Here is a 25,403-nt window from a genome sequence, read left to right as displayed (position 1 = left end):
ACGAGAGGATGGTGGTGAAAGTGAGTGATCTTGAAAAAGAGGCTTGTGTGAAGACATACCAAGAGAAACTGAGAGTAGAATGGCAAAAGGTGAGAGTGCACAAAACAAGGGGAGTGATAAATAGGTGGTATTTTGGGAAGCAATAATGGCATGTGCAAGAGAAGTAAGTGGCATGCATAAGGTAGGCAAAGTGAAGTTGTTAATGAAAGAGAAAAGAGAGGTGTATAGACATTACTTATTGGGAAGGAGTGTGAATAATTGGGGGATGCACTAAAGAAAGCAGTAGGAGGTCAAGAGGAAGTTCCAAGGACCAAAAAAAGGGGGGGGAGGGGGCAAATGAGAGATGAGGTGGATAAATATCAGCAAACCTAAGAGTAAGAAAATGTTTGAGAAAGGGGTTAATAATGTGAAAAAAAAGTGAGATCAAATGGGAATATCAGTAAAGGAGACTAATGGGTGAGAGGTAAAAAGCAGAAATGAGATAAAAAGCAGATGGATTGGGTAATTCTAAGGGTTGTTGAATGTGTTTGATAACAGAGTGGCAGATGTAAGGTGTTTAGGTTGGGGAGGTACGTGAAATGAGCGATTCATAACAAGAAATTTGCTGAAAAGAGATGGTGAAATCCTTGTGTAACATGAAATGTGAAAAGGCGGCTGGAGTTGATGGTACCATCATTAAATTTCCCAAGAAAGAGAATGACTGTGTTGTTGAGTGGTTAGTTAGGATTTTCAGTGTATGTATGGATCATGAAGAGATACCTTAGGATTGGAAGAATGAATGTATAGTGCCACTGCATAAAAGCAAGAGGAGCAAAGATGAGTGTCTACAATAGTGAGGTACAAGTTTGTTGAGTGTACCGGTTAAGTTGTATGGAAGAGTAGAGATTGAAAAGGAATATCATGCATTGAGTAACTGACTGGAGAGGAACGAGGAACAATGTGGCTCCAAGAGTGGTAGAGGATATGTGGATCAGGTGTTTACTTTGAAAAATGTGTGAGAAATAAGTAAAGAAACAGAAGGATTTGTGTGTTCCATCTATGGATCTGGGGAACACATATGATAGGGTCGATAGAGATGCTTTGTGGAAGGTATTACAAATAAGTGGTATGCAAGAAAACTATTAGAAGCAGTGAGGTGCTTATTTCGAGATTAGTTAAGAGGTTAAGAGGAGCATAAGTGGTTCCTAGTGAAGCAGAGTCAGTGGTAGGGCTGTTTAACCTGTTTATGGATGGTGTGGTGAGGGAGGTAAGTACAAGGTCTTGGAGAAAGGAGCAGGTATGCAGTCTGTTAGTGGTGGAGGTGCCTGGGAGTCCATTATTGCTTGCTGATGAAAAGGTGCTGGTGGCAATTTCAAGTAAAAACAGCAGAAACTGATTTTTGAGTTTGGGAAAGCATGTAAAAGGAGAAAGTTGAAAGTAAATGTGCAAAGAGACAGGTTAGTCAATGTGTGTTTGAATGGAAAAATGTACAGGAAGGGAAATGTTTTAGATACCTGGGAGTAAACAAGGCTGTAAGGGAAACTAAGAAAGCTGAGGAGTTAAAGGGTGCACGAGGGGGTGAAGAACTCTGGAGCACTGAGCACTGTGTAGAAAGGGACATCACTATGTGGGATGATGAAAATGTTATGTCTGAAGGTATAGTAGTCCCGATGGTGTTGTATGATGTGAGGCATGGGCTATACATAAGTATGTAGGGAAGAAGGTGAATGTGTTGGAAATAAAATGTCTAAGGACAGTATGTGGTTTGAGGAGTGTAGACTGAATAAGAAATGATTGGATAAGACAGAGGTGTGGCAAAATAAGAGTATGGTTGACATAGCTGAAGAGTAAAAGCTGAAACGGTTTGGAAATATGGAGAGGATGAGTGGGGAGAAGTTGACAAATATGTCATATGGGTCAAAAATGGAGAGGACAAGGAATAGAGAGAGACTTAATTGGAGATAGAAAGTTGGAGTGATTAAGGTTTTGAGTGCTTGGGGACTGAACATGCAGAAGGGTGAAAAGTATGCATGAGGTAGGAGATCTGGAGTGATGTGGTATACAAGGATTGATGTGATGTCAATGGACTGAAAACATGAAGCAACTGGAGGAAACCACAGAAAGGTCTGTGGGGTCTGGTTGAGCATGTTAAAAGTATTTCAGCTGTGTCAAGTCACTATACTTGGGCAAAAAGTCCCATTAGAAAATAAGTAGCGACTAGCTTCAACTTTAATGTTCCTCATGTTTTGTATTGTGATTAGATCAGGAATAATAACAGTGATTACAAGCCAGTTTCCAGTAATTACTATCGTGAGGTATTTAGTAGTGAATTTAATTAACCTTAGATTTTCACCACTAGTGGCTGGCATGCATAACTTTTGTGTCAAGACTAAGTATAAAATATACTCACTGGATCCTGAGAAGGACAGGACACATATCAGCCAACTAAAGATGGCAAAAGCACTGCATGAGACCGATACCAGGTGGTAAAGTCAACAATCAGGGAGAATAAGGGCAATGGCAATGAATCCCTAGCTGCCATTGCCATTGACCTGCTGCAAGCAATGCTCACTCCCAAAAGATCTTTTCTGGTGTCTGGACTAAAACAGGAAGTTGTGGTGCCACAACTTGGGCTGCCACAACAGCAAGACAGAGGGCCTTGATGTATCTGTGGGGTGAGACAATAGCCAAAAGGAGACCCAACAAGATAGCCAACTTTCTTGTCAACGACACTGGATTGTCAACAACACTGGAGTAAAGGTGCCCTAAGAGGTGGACAAGCTTTAGTAACTACAGTGTGAGTCAGGATATGAACCTAAACTTGGTCTTCACCCTCCTTAGGTACATCCATGCCATGTGCTTCATCAACAGCAACTGTACATTTATGATGCCAGGCCCCTCATACCTCCCCTGTGACTGAAACTTTTGTCACATTGAAAAATACCATCTGCAGGAAGTCTATACTAACGATCTGTACACCAGCCACATCCAGAACTCCAGGACGACATGCCCCTACTGTGAAGTTAACAAGGGACCATTTTTTTTGATGTTGGCATTATGAGTTACCTTCCCTAAGCCAAGTGAAACAGCAGAAAGGATGATCATGCAACTAAGATGTCACCACCTTCAACCTGTCAACAGTAACCCCTCCTTGTCAAGTATGACAAGCCCATCATATTAGCACTGGAGAAGATTTCTGCACAAAGGAAATAGAGCAGTGTTGTCCAGCAATATACTGATAGTACTTCAAGGTCATCCTTCTGGGGCAAGATGACATAACAGCAGTTGTCAAGGAGGTGGACTCTGACAATGACTTGCTGAACTATTACTACACCCCTCTCATCCCACCAGCATCATCAACATATGCATTATTATAGTTCTGGGCTACTGACTGTTATACTCTCCATTTCTGCACTTATTCTGATCCTAAATGTTCCTATATTACAAGTTGTGAGGTGTGGAGTATAATGCCCCCACAGAAAAACTGGTGTAATGCATATTTTTCAGTTTGCATTATGGACATATACCAAAAGAAAATCTGCATTTTTTGAGACCTGGTTCATTAAAATTGCATGGATGGTTATGGAGTTACAACAACTGGAAAGTGTACATGCAATCATCTCAAAACTAGGTTTTGGCATATTTGTTACAGTATTCCTGAGGTCCTTGTATATAAATATGTATATTTGAAGGCATAGTAGTCCCATCGATGTTGTTCGAATGCAAGGCATGGGCTATAGATGATAATGTATGGAGGAGGGTAGATGTGTTGGAAATTAAATGTTTGAGAAAAATATGTGCTGTGAGGAGGGATGACTGAGTAAGGAATAACAGGATAAGATAGAAGTGTGGTTATAAGAAGAGTATGGCAGACAGAGCTGAGTAGGGTGTGCTAAATTGGTTTGGACATATGCAGAGAATGAGTGATACATGTAATAAGTAAAAGGAATGAGAAGGGGAAGACACCATTGGAGATGGAAGGATGAAATGAAAAAGATTTTAGATACTTGGGACCTGAACGTGCAGGAGGGTGAAAGGGGAGCACAAGATAGAGTGAATTGGAGTGATGTGGTATACAGGGAATGACAAGCTGTCAGTGGACTAAACCAGAGCATATGAAGCAACCAGGGGATACCACGAAAAGTTTCTGTGGGGCCTGGTTGTGGGCAGGGGGCTGTGGTAACAGTCCACAACAAGTAACAGCTAGAAAATGAATGTGAATGAATGAAAAAATGGTGAACGAGTATGAAAAACCTATGTAACTGACATGTAAGTATAGTGTAATATGCTTGGACAAAATCAAAAGAGCATGTAGAATGAAATCACACTGAAAAGACAAGATTATCATAGATAGACAAGGAATGTTCAAGCCACCAACCCATGCCTTCCCCATCCACTAAACAATCTCCCACACCAAAACAAAGGAAAATAAGCTGCCCTTCTGAGCATTTTCTCAATAATATGTGATACAGGCATATTCTCTGTGGAAATTTTTTTTTCTTTCTTTGTGTGTGCACTGGGTGAGGGTAATTTCTTAAGAATTTCACAGTAAAGGGGTTAAGTTCCTCCTTATGAATAAGAAATTATCAACAAGTTCATGGTTTCTTGGATTCGACTGTCTTTGTAGGCCATTTGAAAAACTTGTCTCTACTTTCATAACCAAGAGAACCTGCTCATTTAAATTACAACATTTCATTATATTTTCCTCTTCCTTTTCAGCCATAGAGAAATAAAGATACATTTACAGAAACTTTCCTTTTCTATTCACATTTTCTACAACTTTCTCATTAATGGCATGATGTTAATTTAATCATATTTTCAAGAAATCTTAATGCTACATGCAGAAACTATATGGGTATTTCATGATGCAAAAGAAGACCAAATTAGCAATTTCAGTTTTTGATGGCAAAAAACATCAGAGGAGAAGTGGTGAAACTCAAAATCTCAATGCAAATTCTGAGGTGTGGGGTATGAACATGGTTTAGACTCAACTTTGAGGACTTCAAGAAGAATCATCATCTTCATGAGACCTCTACCTGGTAACTACGTTTTTCGATTGAGAATTAAATGGGAAATGTGGTTCAATTAATCCCTAAACTAGTGGAAGGTTGCAGGATAATGCAAGTGTAAGGTTGTGGGCTCCATCACTCACTGTCTTTTATACCCTTTTTCTCTGAATGGGGGAGTGAGTATTAGATCCTCTGAACTCTAGTTCATTCATTAAGCTGTGATCCATTCATTCATTTGGTCTTCTACCTGTTGACCTGTTAGTGAGCTTGTCAAACACTGTTTACTTGCTTAACTAGGGAATAAACTCTAAGTCAGATATACTGAAAATTCTGGCATTGTTTTTGTTAAAGATCTGATCATTGAAGCCTAACCATGTAATGGCTTGTGATCTTGCTCAGATTTAAAGTAAGGGTCATAGACTCCATGCCAAAGATGCAGGTCCTCCCTGGTGTAGTCAGCATCCCCCATGTAATTACCCATGTAATTACACATAATCTATGATGATACTAATATGGTCTTAACACTGAAAACCAACAAAGCATGAGATTTTAAGGAAGGTTAAGAAAAAATAACCAAGAAAATAAAAAAAAAAAGAACCTAGAAATATCATATCAAAGCCTAATTCTAGGGAAGAGAGCAGTGTCTTCATCTCCGCACATAAAACTGGTCAGGTGAGGACCAGATCTCAGTTAAAATCCCATTAACCTCATATAGGAGTGAGTCAGTCTTAAGGAGTAAAGGAGGGTGAGACATGAATTTTGGCAAGAAAGGACATTCTCAAGGTAAACCCTAAAAAAGTATGTTAGACAATGGGAATAAAATTATAAAACAATTCATAAGACTCATGAGTATGCATGAATTTCAAAAGGTTGGTAGGCAGCCAACAACCAGGATGGTATATTACCATTACTACCTGCCTGGGTACCAGGAGGGCAAGTGATGGTTATGTAGTAAGCCAACACTTTGGTGGTTGTCAAGTTGCATTCCTCTGACCCAAGTAGCTGTCTTTTTTTTCTACCCCACCCATATGTGGACTACTAGCATTCTGTCCACAAACACACGATCTCCCTTGCCATACATAACACTTGACAACACTAAACTCATTCTTTGTAACTAGATTTTCCTGCAGTGAACACTATGCACTAGCCCTGCCTTTGGCAAAACGGTATGAGCAATAGATAGAAGTGGTATGCAGGAACATTTAGCCATGAGCATTAATAGAAACATTAGGTAGTAGTAGGTAACACTAATGAGCTGGAGCATTGGGTAGATATAGTCAGTGGGAACATTGGATAGGAACCTCTGCAAACACATCACTAGAGTTGCCCTCTGCTAGTGGCCTCTAAAGGGTGAGGCACTTATGGCTAAGAAGCGGAACTGGTGTTCACTAGCTATTTACATTCTATTGCCATGGCCAGCCCCTTGAGGGAGCTCCAGGAGGGAATAGGACTACCACTATCATCTTCATGGCCATAAAACAAATGCTAACCTAGCATAAATTTCATAGCTCTGCTGGAGTCTATTACTCATCCTTGCTAAAACTAGAATCCAAGAAAAAGAATTTCATATGCAAATACATAATCACTGGGAGAAAACATATGAACATCAAATAAAAAGCTGAATTTATTGCTGTTGGTGTAAATGCCTTAGAGTAAATAAACGTATACTCAAACCACAGCAAAAGTGCCACAAAACAATTATAAAAATGAAAATGAAAGGAAAGAACATTAAAGAACATCAAAACAAAAGCCATACTTGTATCTGGTGGTGTATGAGCCTCGCAGTAACTATTTACTTACATATTTACTTTTATAATTAAATCACTGCTAAAATAATATAGGGGAGAAAGAATACTTCCCACACATTCCTCACGTGTCGTAGAAGGCGACTAAAGGGGATGGGAGTGGGGGACTAGAAACCCTCCCCTCCTTGTATTTTAACTTTCTAAAAGGGGAAACAGAAGAAGTCATGCGGGGAGTGCTCATCCTCCTCGAAGGCTCAGATTGGGGTGTCTAAATGTGTGCGGATGTAACCAAGATGAGAAGAAAGGAGAGATAGGTAGTATGTTTGAGGAAAGGAACCTGGATGTTTTGCCTCTGAGTGAAACGAAGCTCAAGGGTAAAGGGGAAGAGTGTTTGGGAATGTCTTGGGAGTAAAGTCAGGGGTTAGTGAGAGGGCAAGAGCAAGGGAAGGAGTAGCACTACTCCTGAACCAGGAGTGGTGGGAGTATGTGACAGAGTGTAAGAAAGTAAACTTTAGATTGATATGGGTAAAACTGAAAGTTAATGGAGAGAGATGGGTGATTATTGGTGCATATGCACCTGGGCATGAGAAGAAAGATCATGAGAAGCAAGTGTTTTGGGAGCAGCTGAATGAGTGTGTTTGCAGTTTTGATGAACGAGACCAGGTTATAGTGATTGGTGATTTGAATGCAAAGGTGAGTAATGTGGCAGTTGAGGGAATAATTGGTATGCATGGGGTGTTCAGTGTTGTAAATGGAAATGGTGAAGAGCTTGTAGATTTATGTGCTCAAAAAGGACTGGTGATTGGGAATTCCTGGTTTAAAAAGAGAGATATACATAAGTATATGTATGTAAGTAGGAGAGATGGCCAGAGAGCATTATTGGATTACGTGTTAATTGATAGGCGTGCGGAAGAGAGACTTTTGGATGTTAATGTGCTGAGAGGTGCAACTGGAGGGATGTCTGATCATTATCTTGTGGAGGCGAAGGTGAAGATTTGTAAAGGTTTTCAGAAAAGAAGAGAGAATGTTGGGGTGAAGAGAGTGGTGAGAGTAAGTGAGCTTGGGAAGGAGACTTGTGTGAGGAAGTACCAGGAGAAACTGAATACAGAATGGAAAAAGGTGAGAACAAAGGAAGTAAGGAGAGTGGGGGAGGAATGGGATGCATTTAGGGAAACAGTGATGGCTTGCGCAAGGGATGCTTGTGGCATGAGAAGTGTGGGAGGTGGGCAGATTAGAAAGGGTAGTGAGCAGTGAGATGAAGAAGTAAGATTATTAGTGAAAGAGAAGAGAGAGGCATTTGGACGATTTTTGCAGGGAAATAATGCAAATGAGTGGGATGTATAAAAGAAAGAGGCAGGAGGTCAAGAGAAAGGTGCAAGAGGTGAAAAAGAGGGCAAATGAGAGTTGAAGTGAGAGAGTATCATTAAATCTTAGGGAGAATAAATTGATGTTTTGGAAGGAGGTAAATTAAGTGCATAAGACAAGGGAACAAATGGGAACTTCAGTGAAGGGGGCTAATTGGGAGGTGATAACAAGTAGTGGTGATGTGAGGAGATGGAGTGAGTATTTTGAAGGTTTGTTGAATGTGTTTGATGATAGAGTGGCAGATAAAGGGTGTTTTGGTCGAGGTGGTGTGCAAAGTGAAAGGGTTAGGGAAAATGATTTGGTAAACAGAGAAGAGGTAGTAAAAGCTTTACGGAAGATGAAAGCTGGCAAGGCAGCGGGTTTGGATGGAATTGCAGTGGAATTTATTAAAAAAGGGGGTGATTGTTTTGTTGACTGGTTGGTAAGGTTATTCATTGTATGTATGATTCATGGTGAGGTATAAGTTTGTTGAGTATTCCTGGGAAATTATATGGGAGGGTACTGATTGACAGGGTGAAGGCATGTACAGAGCATCAGATTAGGGAAGAGCAGTGTGGTTTCAGAAGTGGTAGAGGATGTGTGGATCAGTTGTTTGCTTTGAAGAATGTATGTGAGAAATACTTAGAAAAGCAAATGGATTTGTATGTAGCATTTATGGATCTGGAGAAGGCATATGATAGAGTTGATAGAGGCGCTCTGCGGAAGGTATTAAGAATATATGGTATGGGAGGCAAGTTGTTAGAAGCAGTGAAAAGTTTTTATCGAGGATGTAAGGCATGTGTACGCGTAGGAAGAGAGGAAAGTGAGTGGTTCTCAGTCAATGTAGGTTTGCGGCACGGGGTGTGTGATGTCACCATGGTTGTATAATTTGTTTATGGATGGGGTTGTTAGGGAGGTGAATGCAAGAGTTTTGGAAAGAGGGGCAAGTATGCACTCTGTTGTGGATGAGAGAGCTTGGGAAGTGAGTCAGTTGTTGTTCACTGATGATACAGCGCTGGTGGCTGATTCATGTGAGAAACTGCAGAAGCTGGTGATTGAGTTTGGTAAAGTGTGTGAAAGAAGAAAGTTGAGAGTAAATGTGAATAAGATCAAGGTTATTAGGTACAGTAGGGTTGAGGGTCAAGTCAATTGGGAGGTAAGTTTGAATGGAGAAAAACTGGAGGAAGTGAGGTGTTTTAGATATCTGGGAGTGGATTTGGCAGCAGATGGAACCATGGAAGCAGAAGTGAATCATAGGGTGGGGGAGAGGGCGAAAATTCTGGGGGCCTTGAAGAATGTTTGGAAGTCGAGAACATTATCTTGGAAAGCAAAAATGGGTATGTTTGAAGGAAAAGTGGTTCCAACAATGTTGTATGGTTGCGAGGCATGGGCTATGGATAGAGTTGTGTGGAGGAGGGTGGACGTGCTGGAAATGAGATGTCTGAGGACAATATGTGGTGTGAGGTGGTTTGATCGAGTAAGTAATAATAGGGTAAGAGAGATGTGTGGTAATAAAAAGAGTGTGGTTGAGAGAGTAGAAGAGGGTGTTTTGAAATGGTTTGGTCACATGGAGAGAATGAGTAAGGAAAGATTGACCAAGAGGATATATGTGTCAGAGGTGGAGGGAACAAGGAGAAGTAGGAGACCAAATTGGAGGTGGAAAGATGGAAAGAAAAAGATTTTGAGTGATCGGGCCCTGAACATGCAGGAGGGTGAAGGGCATGCAAGGAATAGAGTGAATTGGAACGATGTGGTACACCGGGGTCAACGTGCTGTCAATGGATTGAACCAGGGCATGTGAAGCATCTGGGGTAAATCATGGGAAGTTCTGTGGGGCCTGGATGTGGAAAGGGAGCTATGGTTTCGGTGCATTATTACATGACAGCTAGAGACTGAGTGTGAACGAATGGGGCCTTAACTTTTCCTAGCGCTACCTCGCACACATGAGGGGGAAGGGGGTTGTTATTCCATGTGTGGCGAGGTGGCGATTGGAATGAATAAAGGCAGACAGTATGAATTATGTACATGTGTATATATGTATATGTCTGTGTGTGTATATATATGTATACATTGAGATGTATAGGTATGTATATATGCGTGTGTGGATGTGTATGTATATACATGTGTAAGTGGGTGGGTTGGGCCATTCTTTTGTCTGTTTCCTTGTGCTACCTCGCTAACGCGGGAGACAGCGAAAAAGCAAAATAATAATACTAATAATAATCATAAAAGCACAGCAAGGTGAAAAGTGGATGCAGATTCAAGGAATCCATATGTTGTCACAAAACAAAGAAAAACACTTAGTGAATGCATGTATAACTTCCGTTACTAAGAATGACAGAATACGATCATAAGGCTGTGGACTAGTGAGGCATTCACAGCAAACATGCTTCTCCTTAAATACAAGGAGGGCACAGCTCTTTGAGAAAACCAGATGGGCTCATCTAATCTTGTTATGTGAGTACTGGATACTCATACTTAATGCTCACAAGGCTATCCCTGACAAGGAAGAGAACAGTATATAAAAAAGAAATAAGTAAATCAGTGAATCACAGCTGACTGTAAAAGATAATAAAGTTAACTGAAATGACAAGGATTCATTGATAATGACATCTAAGTCCACACATTGTGGCTGGAGGTCTCTACTTTAGAGGACCATCAGTTTAGAGTATCCTTGGTGTAGAAATTGGCAGTCATGCTCTTGTAAATAATGTTTGTACATAAAACATCTTTTACAGCATTAAAGAAATATGCAAACATAGAAAACAGTTGCTTAGAATTACTGTAATAGGTATATAAATGAAAAAATTACATCTGAAACTCAAATCAAATATCACTTAAGAAGTTCAGTACATGAAAAGTATGATATTCATAAACTTCTTTTACTCTTAATATAAAAAACAAATCATAACTCACAGCAGGAGGAAGCAAGGTGAACATCCTGGGCATGGGGGGCAGGAGGGGCAGGGCTCCTGATGCTGATGAATGGGACCTAGAGACAGTGCTGAGAGGGCAGGAATTGGTATTGGCCACAGACTGTGGCCGAGAAAGATTGTGGACAGGGCTTAAAGAGGATCCAACGAAAGTATGTGGTATATATACAGTTTTGCTGTGACTAAGTAGTGATGTGTTGGATGAAGTGTGGATTTTTTGTGAGACAGAACCTATGAGAGGTGGTGGAGGCGGGGGTGGAGGTGGAGGTGGTGGGGGTGGAGGTGGAGGGGGATACAGAGTAGGCATGGGTACATGTCTCTCTACTGGTAATGGTAATGAACAAATATTTTTGTTACTAGAAGATATGATGTTGAGTTTTTGATTGTTGTTACAACTGTTGCTTCTGCTTGCCTCTATTATGGTAATTCTTGATTTGATGTCGTTGCTGGGTGATGAGGTTAGACCACTGCTCAAGTTGGAGGATATAGCCTTAGTTTTATTGGAGACTGAATCAAGGTTCTGTCTAATGCTGCTGTTGCTTATAATTTTGGAGTTAAATTCTACTTGAGAGGGAGGCAGTCTTGTGAGTTTAGGGTGATTCTGTATCTTAGTCTCATTTTTTTCTTTAGGATCTTCACTCGCACTGTCTTTTGCAAGGAACATTTTCTTGTGTGCAAGCTTGAATTCTTCCATTAACTGCAAAAAAAATAAAATTTTCTACTGTAAATCTAAAATTCTGAAAAAATCTGAGATGGGAAACATTTGCTACTTTAATAGAAAATAAAAAAGATGAAAGCTATGATTATGTAATATATCACTGATCTCAAACTAAGGATATTATATCAAAGACTGTACTTCGTCTAGATACATGATTTTTCTTTTGACAAAGATAAGATAAATAGTCACAGTAACCTCGATACAAACTGCAACCGTTTCTAATCCATGAGATGATTCACACATGCCTACATAAAAGCAACACATAATATATAATAAAGTCCAAGAACATTCATTACCATTTTGTCTTATTCAGGTAAAAAATAATCATAATAGTTATCATGGTACGTATCACCACCTTCCAACTGCATCATCCCATTTACAGGGCCAAGAGGTAAGTAACTACCTAGCATTGTGTCAACAGAGGACTCTTCATTCACACTATCCATTTCTCACTTATACAGAGATATGATTACTAATGGTTTTCATCATCAATATCTAATATCTTGTAAGAGTAACACAGCTTCAGTCATTTCACAACACAGGGCACATATCTTGTATAGGTTTCCTTAATATCTCCATGTATACTGTTTACTTTATGGAATACTTTAAGCTATAATGTCGGAAAACAATATGTGGAATGCCACTACAAGTATCAATAGGTAAACTGCAGAAGCTGGTGACTGAGTTTGGTAAAGTGTGTGAAAGAAGAAAGCTGAGAGTAAATGTGAATAAGAGCAAGGTTATTAGGTACAGTAGGGTTGAGGGACAAGTTAATTGGGAGGTAAGTTTCAGTGGAGAAAAACTTGAAGAAGTGAAGTGTTTTAGATATCTGGGAGTGGATTTCGCAGCGGATGGAACCATGGAAGCAGAAGTGAATCATCGGGTGGGGGAGGGGGCGAAAGTTCTGGGAGCATTGAAGAATGTGTGGAAGTCAAGAGCATTATCTCGGGAAGCAAAAATGGGTATGTTTGAAGGAATAGTGGTTCCAACAATGTTATAAGGTTGCGAGGCGTGGGCTATAGATAGAGTTGTGCAGAGGAGGGTGGATGTGCTGGAAATGAGATGTTTGAGGACAATATGTGGTGTGAGATGGTTTGATCAAGTAAGTAATAATAAGGTAAGAGAGATGTGTGGTAATAAAAAGAGTGTGGTTGAGAAAGCAGAAGAGGGTGCTTTGAAATGGTTTGGTCGCATGGAGAGAATGAGTGAGGAAAGATTGACAAAGAGGATATATGTGTCAGAGGTGGAGGGAACGAGGAGAAGTGGGAGACCAAATCGGAGATGGAAAGATGGAATGAAAAAGATTTTGAGTGACTGGGGCCTGAACATGCAGGAGGGTGAAAGGCGTGCAAGGAATAGAGTGAATTGAAACATTGTGGTATACCGGGGTTGACGTGCTGTCAATGGATTGAACCACCGCATGCGAAGCGTCTGGGGTAAACCATAGAAAGTTCTGTGGGGCCTGGATGTGGAAAGGTAGCTGTGGTTTCAGCGCATTATTACATGACAGCTAGAGACTAAGTGTGAATGAATGTGGCCTTTGTGTCTTTTCCTAGCGCTACCTCGCACACATACGGGGGGAGGGGGTTGTTATTTCATGTGTGGCGGGGTGGCGATGGGAATAAATAAAGGCAGACAGTATGAATCATGTACATGTGTATATATGTATATGTCTATGTGTGTATACATATGTATAAGTTGAGATGTATAGGTATGTATATGTGCCTGTGTGGACGTGTACATATGTATATACATGTGTATGTGGGTGGGTTGGGCCATTCTTTTGTCTGTTTCCTTGCGCTACCTCTCATGGCAACACCTGCTCGTAGGTGCTTGGATGTTAGGATATAATTTTAACAGGAACTTTTTTCCCTGCAGATCCCATCTTGCATATGCATGCATGTCCCCCCCCCCCCCACTACTAGAGCAAGAACATTCTTAAATTGGAAGCAGGGCAGCGAAGAGCAGTTAGGTTGAGTCTTTCCTTGCGTAACATACCATATTGAGGACAGATTGTGAGAATCAAACTTACCAAGAGGAGTCTCCAGGGCAAATTGGTACAATGTTATGAAGTACTTAAAAGGATTCAACAACATCAATATTGAACGTTTCTTTACAGTAGCGCCAGCACTGCCAACGAGTGGAAATGGACTAAGACTTGGAAGGGGGGGGGGTCACCGGGTTAACCTGGACTGTACGGTATATTTCTTTACCTACGACATTACTGATGCCGTGGAATTAGCTTCCAGTACATGTTTATCAGAGCAACACTCTTCATGTCCTCAAGATCAGGCTTGATCATCACCTGACTCTCTGCGGTAGTGAATGGTTTATTTAATGCCATCATAACGTAGTGGCATGTGTTGTTACCTACCCAACCACTGATCTCTCCCTGGCCAGGCTGCGGTAACATGCCAACATTGGTTAACCAGCGTTTCCTGCTTTGAGAGACTTAGAACTATCGCATCATTCTTCAACATCAGGAATGATATAGACATGAGACTGGAAGTTGACGTGCTATCAGTGGATTGAACCAGGGCATGTGAAGCGTCTGGGGTAAACCATGGAAAGTTTTGTGGGGCCTGGATGTGGAAAGGGAGCTGTGGTTTAGGTGCAGTATACATAACAGCAACAGACTAAGTGTGAACGAATGTGGCCTTTGTTGTCTTTTCCTAGTGCTACCTCGCGCGCTCGCTGGGGGGGAGGAGGGTGTCATTTCATGTGTGGCGGGGTGACTGCGAGAATGGATGAAGGCAGCATGTATGAATATGTACATATGTATATATGTATATGTCTGTGTATGTATATGTATGTATACATTGAACTGTATAGGTATGTATATGTGTGTGTGTGGGCGAGTATGTATGTACATGTGTTTGTGGGTGGGTTGGGCCATTCTTTCGTCTGTTTCCTTGCGCTACCTTGCTAATGCAGGAGACAGCAACAAAGTATAATGAATGATAATATATATATATATATATATACATATATATATCATTTTTTTGCTTTGTCGCTGTCTCCCGCGTTAGCGAGGTAGCACAAGGAAACAGATGAAAGAAATGGCCCAACCCACCCACATACACATGTATATACATACACGTCCACACACACAAATATACATACCTACGCATCTCAATGTACACATATATATACACACACAGACATATACATATATACACATGTACATAATTCTTACTGTCTGCCTTTATTTATTCCCATTGCCACCTCGCCACACATGGAATAACAACCCCCTCCCCCCTCATGTGTGCGAGGTAGCGCAAGGAAAAGACACCAAAGGCCCTATTCGTTCACACTCGGTCTCTAGCTGTCATGTAATAATGCACCGAAACCATAGCTCCCTTTCCACATCCAGGCCCCACAGAACTTTCCATGGTTTACCCCAGACGCTTCACATGCCCTGGTTCAATCCATTGACAGCACGTCCACCCCGGTATACCACATCGTTCCAATTCACTCTATTCCTTGCCCGCCTTTCACCCTCCTGCATGTTCAGGCCCCAGTCACTCAAAATCTTTTTCACTGCATCTTTCCATCTCCAATTTGGTCTCCCACTTCTCCTCGTTCCCTCCACCTCTGACACATATATCCTCTTGGTCAATCTTTCCTTACTCATTCTCTACATGTGACCAAACCATTTCAAAACACCCTCTTCTGCTCTCTCAACCATACTCTTTTTATTTCCACACATCTCTCTTACCCTTACATTACTTACTCGATCAAACCACCTCACAACACATATTGTCCTCAAACATCTCATTTCCAGCACATCCACCCTCCTGCACACAACTCTATCCACAGCCCACGCCTCACAACCATACAACATTGTTGGAACCACTATTCCTTCAAACATACCCATTTTTGCTTTCCGAGATGATGTTCTCGACTTCCACACATTCTTCAAGACTCCCAGGATTTTCGCCCCCTCCCCCACCCTATGATTCACTTCCGCTTCCATGGTTCCATCTGCTGCCAGATCCACTCCCAGATATCTAAAACACTTTACTTCCTCCAGTTTTTCTTCATTCAAACTTACCTCCCAACTGACTTGACCCTCAACCCTACTGTACCTAATAACCTTGCTCTTATTCACATTTACTCTTAACTTTCTTCATTCACACACTTTACTAAACTCAGTCACCAGCTTCTGCAGTTTCTCACATGAATCAGCCACCAGCGCTGTATCATCAGCGAACAACAACTGACTCACTTCCCAAGCTCTCTCATCCCCAACAGACTGCATACTTGCCCCTCTTTCCAAAACTCTTGCATTCACCTCCCTAACAACCCCATCCATAAACAAATTAAACAACCATGGAGACATCACACACCCCTGCCACAAACTTACATTCACTGAGAGCCAATCACTTTCCTCTCTTCCTACAAGTACACATGCCTTACTTTTCACTGCTTCTAACAACTTGCCTCCCACACTATTTATTCTTAATACCTTCCACAGAGCATCTCTATCAACTCTATCATATGCCTTCTCCAGATCCATAAATGCTACATACAAATCCATTTGCTTTTCTAAGTATTTCTCACATACATTCTTCAAAGCAGACACCTGATCCACACATCCTCTACCACTTCTAAAACCACACTGCTCTTCCCCAATCTGATGCTCTGTACATGCCTTCACCCTCTCAATCAATACCCTCCCATATAATTTACCAGGAATACTCAACAAACTTATATCTCTGTAATTTGAGCACTCACTCTTATCCCCTTTGCCTTTGTACAATGGCACTATGCAAGCATTCCACCAATCCTCAGGCACCTCACCATGAGTCATACGTACATTAAATAACCTTACCAACCAGTAAACAATACAGTCACCCCCTTTTTTAATAAATTCCACTGCAATACCATCCAAACCTGCTGCCTTGCCGGCTTTCATCTTCTGCAAAGCTTTTACTACCTCTTCTCTGTTTACCAAATCATTTTCCCTAACCCTCTCACTTTGCACACCACCTCGACCAAAACACCCTACATCTGCCACTCTATCATCAAACACATTCAACAAACCTTCAAAATACTCACTCCATCTCCTTCTCACATCACCACTACTTGTTATCACCTCCCCATTAGCCCCCTTCACTGAAGTTCCCATTTGCTCCCTTGTCTTACACACTTTATTTACCTCCTTCCAAAATATCTTTTTATTCTCCCTAAAATTTAATGATACTCTCTCACCCCAACTCTCATTTGTCCTCTTTTTCACCTCTTGCACCTTTCTCTTGACCTCCTGCCTCTTCTTTCATACATCTCCCACTCATTTGCATTTTTTCCCTGCAAAAATTATCCAAATGCCTCTCTCTTCTCTTTCACTAATAATCTTACTTCTTCATCCCACCACTCACTACCCTTTCTAATCAACCCACCTCACACGTTTCTCATGCCACAAGCATCTTTTGCGCAATCCATCACTGATTCCCTAAATACATCCCATTCCTCCCCCACTCCCTTTACCTCCTTTGTTCTCACCTTTTTCCATTGTGAACTCAGTCTCTCCTGGTACTTCCTCACACAAGTCTCCTTCCCAAGCTCACTAACTCTCACCACCCTCTTCACCCCAATATTCTCTCTTCTTTTCTGAAAACCCCTACAAATCTTCACCATTGCCTCCACAAGATAATGATCAGACATCCCTCCAGTTGCACTTCTCAGCACATTAACACCCTAAAGTCTCTCTTTCGCACGCCTGTCAATTAACACGTAATCCAATAACGCTCTCTGGCCATCTCTCCTACTTACATAAGTATACTTATGTACATCTCACTTTTTAAACCAGGTATTCCCAATCACCAGTCCTTTTTCAGCACATAAATCTACAAGCTCTTCACCATTTCCATTTACAACACTGAACACCCCATGTATACCAATTATTCCCTCAACTGCCACATTACTCACCTTGCATTCAAATCACCCATCACTATAACCTGGTCTCGTGCATCAAAACCACTAACACACTCATTCAGCTGCTCCCAAAACACTTCCCTCTCATGATCTTTCTTCTCATGCTCAGGTGGGTTGATTAGAAAGGGTAGTGAGTGGTGGGATGAAGAAGTAAGAGTATTAGTGAAAGAGAAGAGAGAGGCATTTGGACGATTTTTGCAGGGAAAAATGCAATTGAGTGGGAGATGTATAAAAGAAAGAGACAGGAGGTCAAGAGAAAGGTGCAAGAGGTGAAAAAAAGGGCAAATGAGAGTTGGGGTGAGAGAGTATCATTAAATTTTAGGAGAATAAAAAGATGTTCTGGAAGGAGGTAAATAAAGTGCGTAAGACAAGGGAGCAAATGGGAACTTCAGTGAAGGGCGCAAATGGGGAGGTGATAACAAGTAGTGGTGATGTGAGAAGGAGATGGAGTGAGTATTTTGAAGGTTTGTTGAATGTGTTTGATGATAGAGTGGCAAATATAGGGTGTTTTGGTCGAGGTGGTGTGCAAAGTGAGAGGGCTAGGGAAAATGATTTGGTAAACAGAGAAGAGGTAGTAAAAGCTTTGCGGAAGATGAAAGCCGGCAAGGCAGCAGGTTTGGATGGTATTGCAGTGGAATTTATTAAAAAAGGAGGTGACTGTATTGTTGACTGGTTGGTAAGGTTATTTAATGCATGTATGACTCATGGTGAGGTGCCTGAGGATTGGCGGAATGCGTGCATAGTGCCATTGTACAAAGGCAAAGGGGATAAGAGTGAGTGCTCAAATTACAGAAGTATAAGTTTGTTGAGTATTCCTGGTAAATTATATGGGAGGGTATTGACTGAGAGGGTGAAGGCATGTACAGAGCATCAGATTGGGGAAGAGCAGTGTGGTTTCAGAAGTGGTAGAGGATGTGTGGATCAGGTGTTTGCTTTGAAGAATGTATGTGAGAAATACTTAGAAAAGCAAATGCATTTGTATGTAGCATTTATGGATCTGGAGAAGGAATATGATAGAGTTGATAGGGATGCTCTGTGGAAGGTATTAAGAATATATGGTGTGGGAGGCAAGTTGTTAGAAGCAGTGAAAAGTTTTTATTGAGGATGTAAGGCATGTGTACGTGTAGGAAGAGAGGAAAGTGATTGGTTCTCAGTGAATGTAGGTTTGCGGCAGGGGTGTGTGATGTCTCCATGGTTGTTTAATTTGCTTATGGATGGGGTTGTTAGGGAGGTGAATGCAAGACTTTTGGAAAGAGGGGCAAGTATGAAGTCTGTTGGGGATGAGAGAGCTTGGGAAGTGAGTCAGTTGTTGTTCGCTGATGATACAGCGCTGGTGGCTGATTCATGTGAGAAACTGCAGAAGCTGGTGACTGAGTTTGGTAAAGTGTGTGAAAGAAGAAAGTTAAGAGTAAATGTGAATAAGAGCAAGGTTATTAGGTACAGTAGGGTTGAGGGTCAAGTCAATTGCGAGGTGAGTTTGAATGGAGAAAAACTGGAGGAAGTGAAGTGTTTTAGATATCTGGGAGTGGATCTGGCAGCGGATGGAACCATGGAAGCGGAAGTGGATCATAGGGTGGGGGAGGGGGCGAAAATTCTGGGAGCCTTGAAGAATGTGTGGAAGTCGAGAACATTATCTCGGAAAGCAAAAATGGGTATGTTTGAAGGAATAGTGGTTCCAACAATGTTGTATGGTTGCGAGGCGTGGGCTACGGATAGAGTTGTGCGCAGGAGGATGGATGTGCTGGAAATGAGATGTTTGAGGACAATGTGTGGTGTGAGGTGGTTTGATCGAGTGAGTAACGTAAGGGTAAGAGAGATGTGTGGAAATAAAAAGCACGTGGTTGAGAGAGCAGAAAAGGGTGTTTTGAAATGGTTTGGGCACATGGAGAGAATGAGTGAGGAAACATTGACCAAGAGGATATATGTGTCGGTGGTGGAGGGAACGAGGAGAAGAGGGAGACCAAATTGGAGGTGGAAAGATGGAGTGAAAAAGATTTTGTGTGATCGGGGCCTGAACATGCAGGAGGGTGAAAGGAGGGCAAGGAATAGAGTGAATTGGAGCGATGTGGTATACCGGGGTTGACGTGCTGTCAGTGGATTGAATCAAGGCATGTGAAGCGTCTGGGGTAAACCATGGAAAGCTGTGTAGGTATGTATATTTGCGTGTGTGGACGTATGTATATACATGTGTATGGGGGGGGGTTGGGCCATTTCTTTCGTCTGTTTCCTTGCGCTACCTCACAAACGCGGGAGACAGCGACAAAGTATAATAAAAATATATATATATATATATATATATATATATATATATATATATATATATATATATATATATTTATATATATATATATATATATATATCTTTTTCTTTTCTTTTATACTATTCGCCATTTCCCGCATTAGCGAGGTAGCGCCAAGAACAGAGGACTGGGCCCCTGAGAGAACATCCTCACGTGGTCCCTTCTCTGTTCCTTCTTTTGGAAAATCAAAAAAAAATGAGAGGGGAGGATTTCCAGCCTCCCGCTCCCTTCCCTTACCGTGACATCCTCCAACGGCGGCCAACCGACGGGCTGTATATATATATATATATATATATATATATATATATATATATATATATATATATATATATATATATATGCGACAAAAAAGGAAAAAAAAAAAAAGAAAAAAACCGAAGCTCAAGGGTAAAGGGGAAGAGTGGTTTGGGAATGTCTTGGGAGTAAAGTCAGGGGTTAGTGAGAGGACAAGAGCAAGGGAAGGAGTAGCAGTACTCCTGAAACAGGAGTTGTGGAAGTATGTGATAGAATGTAAGAAAGTAAATTCTCGATTAATATGGGTAAAACTGAAAGTTGATGGAGAGAGATGGGCGATTATTGGTGCATATGCACCTGGGCATGAGAAGAAAGATCATGAGAAGCAAGTGTTTTGGGAGCAGCTGAATGAGTGTGTTAGTGGTTTTGATCCACGAGACCGGGTTATAGTGTTGGGTGATTTGAATGCAAAGGTGAGTAATGTGGCAGTTGAGGGAATAATTGGTATACATGGGGTGTTCAGTGTTGTAAATGGAAATGGTGAAGAGCTTGTAGATTTATGTGCTGAAAAAGGACTGATGATTGGGAATACCTGGTTTAAAAAGCGAGATATACATAAGTATACTTATGTAAGTAGGAGAGATGGCCAGAGAGCGTTATTGGATTACGTGTTAATTGACAGGCGCGCGAAAGAGAGACTTTTGGATGTTAATGTGCTGAGAGGTGCAACTGGAGGGATGTCTGATCATTATCTTGTGGAGGCAAAGGTGAAGATTTGTATGGGTTTTCAGAAAAGAAGAGTGAATGTTGTGGTGAAGAGGGTGGTGAGAGTAAGTGAGCTTGGGAAGGAGACTTGTGTGAGGAAGTACCAGGAGAGACTGAGTACAGAATGGAAAAAGGTAAGAACAATGGAAGTAAGGGGAGTGGGGGAGGAATGGGATGTATTTAAGGAATCAGTGATGGATTGCGCAAAAGATGCTTGTGGCACGAGAAGAGTGGGAGGTGGGTTGATTAGAAAGGGTAGTGAGTGGTGGGATGAAGAAGTAAGAGTAGTAGTGAAAGAGAAGAGAGAGGCATTTGGACGATTTTTGCAGGGAAAAAATGCAATTGAGTGGGAGACGTATAAAAGAAAGGTGCTGAGAGGTGCAACTAGATGGATGTCTGATCATTATCTTGTGGAGGCTAAGGTGAAGATTTGTATGGGTTTTCAGAAAAAAAGAGTGAATGTTGGGGTGAAGAGGGTGGTTAGAGTAAGTGAGCTTGGAAAGGAGACTTGTGTGAGGAAGTACCAGGAGAGACTGAGTACAGAATGGAAAAAGGTGAGAACAATGGAAGTAAGGGGAGTGGGGGAGGAATGGGATGTATTTAGGAAATCAGTGATGGATTGTGCAAAAGATGCTTGTGGCATGAGAAGAGTGGGAGGTGGTCTGATTAGAAAGGGTAGTGTGTGGTGGAATGAAGAAGTAAGATTATTAGTGAAAGAGAAGAGAGAGGCATTTGGATTATTTTTGCAGGAAACAATGCAATTGAGTGGGAGATGTATAAAAGAAAGAGACAGGAGGTCAAGAGAAAGGTGCAAGAGGTGAAAAAGAGGGCAAATGAGAGTTGGGGTGAGAGAGTATCATTAAATTTTATGGAGAATAAAAAGATGTTCTGGAAGGAGGTAAATAAAGTGCGTAAGACAAGGGAGCAAATGGGAACTTCAGTGAAGGGCGCAAATGGGGAGGTGATAACAAGTAGTAGGGATGTGAGAAGGAGATGGAGTGAGTATTTTGAAGGTTTGTTGAATGTGTTTGATGATAGAGTGGCAGATATAGGGTGTCTTGGTCGAGGTGGTGTGCAAAGTGAGAGGGTTAGGAAAAATGATTTGGCAAACAGAGAAGAGGTAGTAAAAGCTTTGCGGAAGATGAAAGCCGGCAAGGCAGCAGGTTTGGATGGTATTGCAGTGGAATTTATTAAAAAAGGGGGTGACTGTATTGTTGACTGGTTGGTAAGGTTATTTAATGTATGTATGACTCATGGTGAGGTGCCTGATAATTGGTGGAATGCGTGCATAGTGCCATTGTACAAAGGCAAAGGGGATAAGAGTGAGTGCTCAAATTACAGAGGTATAAGTTTGTTGAGTATTCCTGGTAAATTATATGGGAGGGTATTGATTGAGAGGGTGAAGGCATGTACAGAGCATCAGATTGGGGAAGAGCAGTGTGGTTTCAGAAGTGGTAGAGGATGTGTGGATCAGGTGTTTGCTTTGAAGAAAGTATGTGAGAAATACTTAGAAAAGCAAATGCATTTGTATGTAGCATTTATGGATCTGAAGAAGGCATATGATAGAGTTGATAGAGATGCTCTGTGGAAGGTATTAAGAATATATGGTGTGGGAGGCAAGTTGTTAGAAGCAGTGAAAAGTTTTTATCAAGGATGTAAGGCATGTGTACGTGTAGGAAGAGAGGAAAGTGATTGGTTCTCAGTGAATGTAGGTTTGCGGCAGGGGTGTGTGATGTCTCCATGGTTGTTTAATTTGTTTATGGATGGGGTTGTTAGGGAGGTGAATGCAAGAGTTTTGGAAAGAGGGGCAAGTATGAAGTCTGTTGGGGATGAGAGAGCTTGGCAAGTGAGTCAGTTGTTGTTCGCTGATGATACAGCGCCGGTGGCTGATTCATGTGAGAAACTGAAGAAGCTGGTGACTGAGTTTGGTAAAGTGTGTGAAAGAAGAAAGTTAAGAGTAAATGTGAATAAGAACAAGGTAATTAGGTACAGTAGGGTTGAGGGTCAAGTCAATTTTGAGGTAAGTTTGAATGGAGAAAAACTGGAGGAAGTAAAGTGTTTTAGATATCTGGGAGTGGATCTGGCAGCGGATGGAACCATGGAAGCGGAAGTGGATCATAGGGTGGGGGAGGGGGCGAAAATCCTGGGAGCCTTGAAGAATGTGTGGAAGTCGAGAACATTATCTCGGAAAGCAAAAATGGGTATGTTTGAAGGAATAGTGGTTCCAACAATGTTGTATGGTTGCGAGGCGTGGGCTATGGATAGAGTTCTGCGCAGGAGGATGGATGTGCTGGAACTGAGATGTTTGAGGACAATGTGTGGTGTGAGGTGGTTTGATCGAGTAAGTAACGTAAGGGTAAGAGAGATGTGTGGAAATAAAAAGAGCGTGGTTGAGGGAGCAGAAGAGGGTGTTTTGAAATGGTTTGGGCACATGGAGAGAATGAGTGAGGAAAGATTGACCAAGAGGATATATGTGTCGGAGGTGGAGGGAACGAGAAGCGGGAGACCAAATTGGAGGTGGAAAGATGGAGTGAAAAAGATTTTGTGTGATTGGGGCCTGAACATGCAGGAGGGTGAAAGGAGGGCAAGGAATAGAGTGAATTGGATCGATGTGGTATACCGGGGTTGACGTGCTGTCAGTGGATTGAATCAGAGCATGTGAAGCGTTTTGGGTAAACCATGGAAAGCTGTGTAGGTATGTATATTTGCTTGTGTGGACGTATATATATACATGTGTATGGGGGTGGGTTGGGCCATTTCTTTCATCTGTTTCCTTGCGCTACCTCGCAAACGCGGGAGACAGCGACAAAGCAAAAAAAAAAATAAAAAAAATAATATATATATATATATATATATATATATATATATATATATATTTTTTTTCTAATAAAAAAAAATAAAAAATAAAAAAATAATATATAAATATATATATATATATATATATATATATATATATATATATATATATATATATATATATATATATATATTTTTCTTTGCTTTGTCGCTGTCTCCCACGTTTGCGAGGTATCGCAAGGAAACAGACGAAAGAAATGGCCCAACCCACCCCCATACACATGTATATACATAAGTTCACACACGCAAATATACATACCTACACAGCTTTCCATGGTTTACCCCAGACGCTTCACATGCCTTGATTCAATCCACTGACAGCACGTCAACCCCGGTATACCACATCACTCCAATTCACTCTATTCCTTGCCCTCCTTTCACCCTCCTGCATGTTCAGGCCCCGATCACACAAAATCTTTTTCATTCCATCTTTCCACCTCCAATTTGGTCTCCCTCTTCTCCTCGTTCCCTCCACCTCCGACACGTATATTCTCTTGGTCAATCTTTCCTCATTCATTCTCTCCATGTGCCCGAACCATTTCAAAACACCCTCTTCTGCTCTCTCAACAACGCTCTTTTTATTTCCACACATCTCTCTTACCCTTATGTTACTTACTCGATCAAACCACCTCACACCACACATTGTCCTCAAACATCTCATTTCCAGCACATCCATCCTCCTGCGCACAACTCTATACATAGCCCACGCCTCGCAACCATACAACATTGTTGGAAACACTATTCCTTCAAATATACCCATTTTTGCTTTCCGAGATAATGTTCTCGACTTCCACACATTCTTCAAGGCTCCCAGAATTTTCGCCCCCTCCCCCACCCTATGATCCACTTCCGCTTCCATGGTTCCATCTGCTGCCAGATCCACTCCCAGATATCTAAAACACTTCACTTCCTCCAGTTTTTCTCCATTCAAACTCACCTCCCAATTGACTTGACCCTCAACCCTGCTGTACCTAATAACCTTGCTCTTATTCACATTTACTCTTAACTTTCTTCTTTCACACACTTTACCAAACTCAGTCACCAGCTTCTGCAGTTTCTCACATGAATCAGCCACCGGCGCTGTATCATCAGCGAACAACAACTGACTCACTTCCCAAGCTCTCTCATCCCCAACAGACTTCATACTTGCCCCTCTTTCCAAAACTCTTGCATTCACCTCCCTAACAACCCCATCCATAAACAAATTAAACAACCATGGAGACATCACACACCCCTGCCGCAAACCTACATTCACTGAGAACCAATCACTTTCCTCTCTTCCTACACGTACACATGCCTTACATCCTCGATAAAAACTTTTCACTGCTTCTAACAACTTGCCTCCCACACCATATATTCTTAATACCTTCCACAGAGCATCTCTATCAACTCTATCATATGCCTTCTCCAGATCCATAAATGTTACATACAAATCCATTTGCTTTTCTAAGTATTTCTCACATACATTCTTCAAAGCAAACACCTGATCCACACATCCTCTACCACTTCTGAAACCACACTGCTCTTCCCCAATCTGATGCTCTGTACATGCCTTCACCCTCTCAATCAATATCCTCCAATAT

General features: G+C 41.5%; 1 protein-coding gene and 1 long non-coding RNA gene across 14 annotated transcripts in view; one reads left to right on the top strand and one right to left on the bottom strand.

Annotated features, from left to right (window-relative positions):
• LOC139757224 (uncharacterized) overlaps positions 1-25,403 on the bottom strand; it is a 321,083-nt gene that overhangs the window by 48,298 nt on the left and 247,382 nt on the right. For 7 of the 13 annotated variants that reach the window (XM_071677655.1, XM_071677734.1, XM_071677890.1 and 4 more), the window contains one exon: positions 10,994-11,707. In XM_071677655.1, the coding sequence (XP_071533756.1) occupies positions 10,994-11,707 (714 nt within the window). The remainder of the gene's footprint in view (positions 1-10,993; positions 11,708-25,403) is intronic. The other 6 variants (XM_071678035.1, XM_071678382.1, XM_071678206.1 and 3 more) reach the window with 1 other exon arrangement.
• The window catches only part of LOC139757896 (uncharacterized), a 175,941-nt gene that overhangs the window by 85,587 nt on the left and 64,951 nt on the right, over positions 1-25,403 (top strand). The gene's annotated exons all lie outside the window — the stretch shown is intronic.

Source organism: Panulirus ornatus, chromosome 1 (genome assembly GCF_036320965.1).
Source record: "Panulirus ornatus isolate Po-2019 chromosome 1, ASM3632096v1, whole genome shotgun sequence".
NCBI classification, from domain to species: Eukaryota; Metazoa; Arthropoda; class Malacostraca; order Decapoda; family Palinuridae; genus Panulirus; species Panulirus ornatus.
Note: the sequence above shows the minus strand (reverse complement) of the source record. Positions and strands in the feature narration are given on the sequence as shown.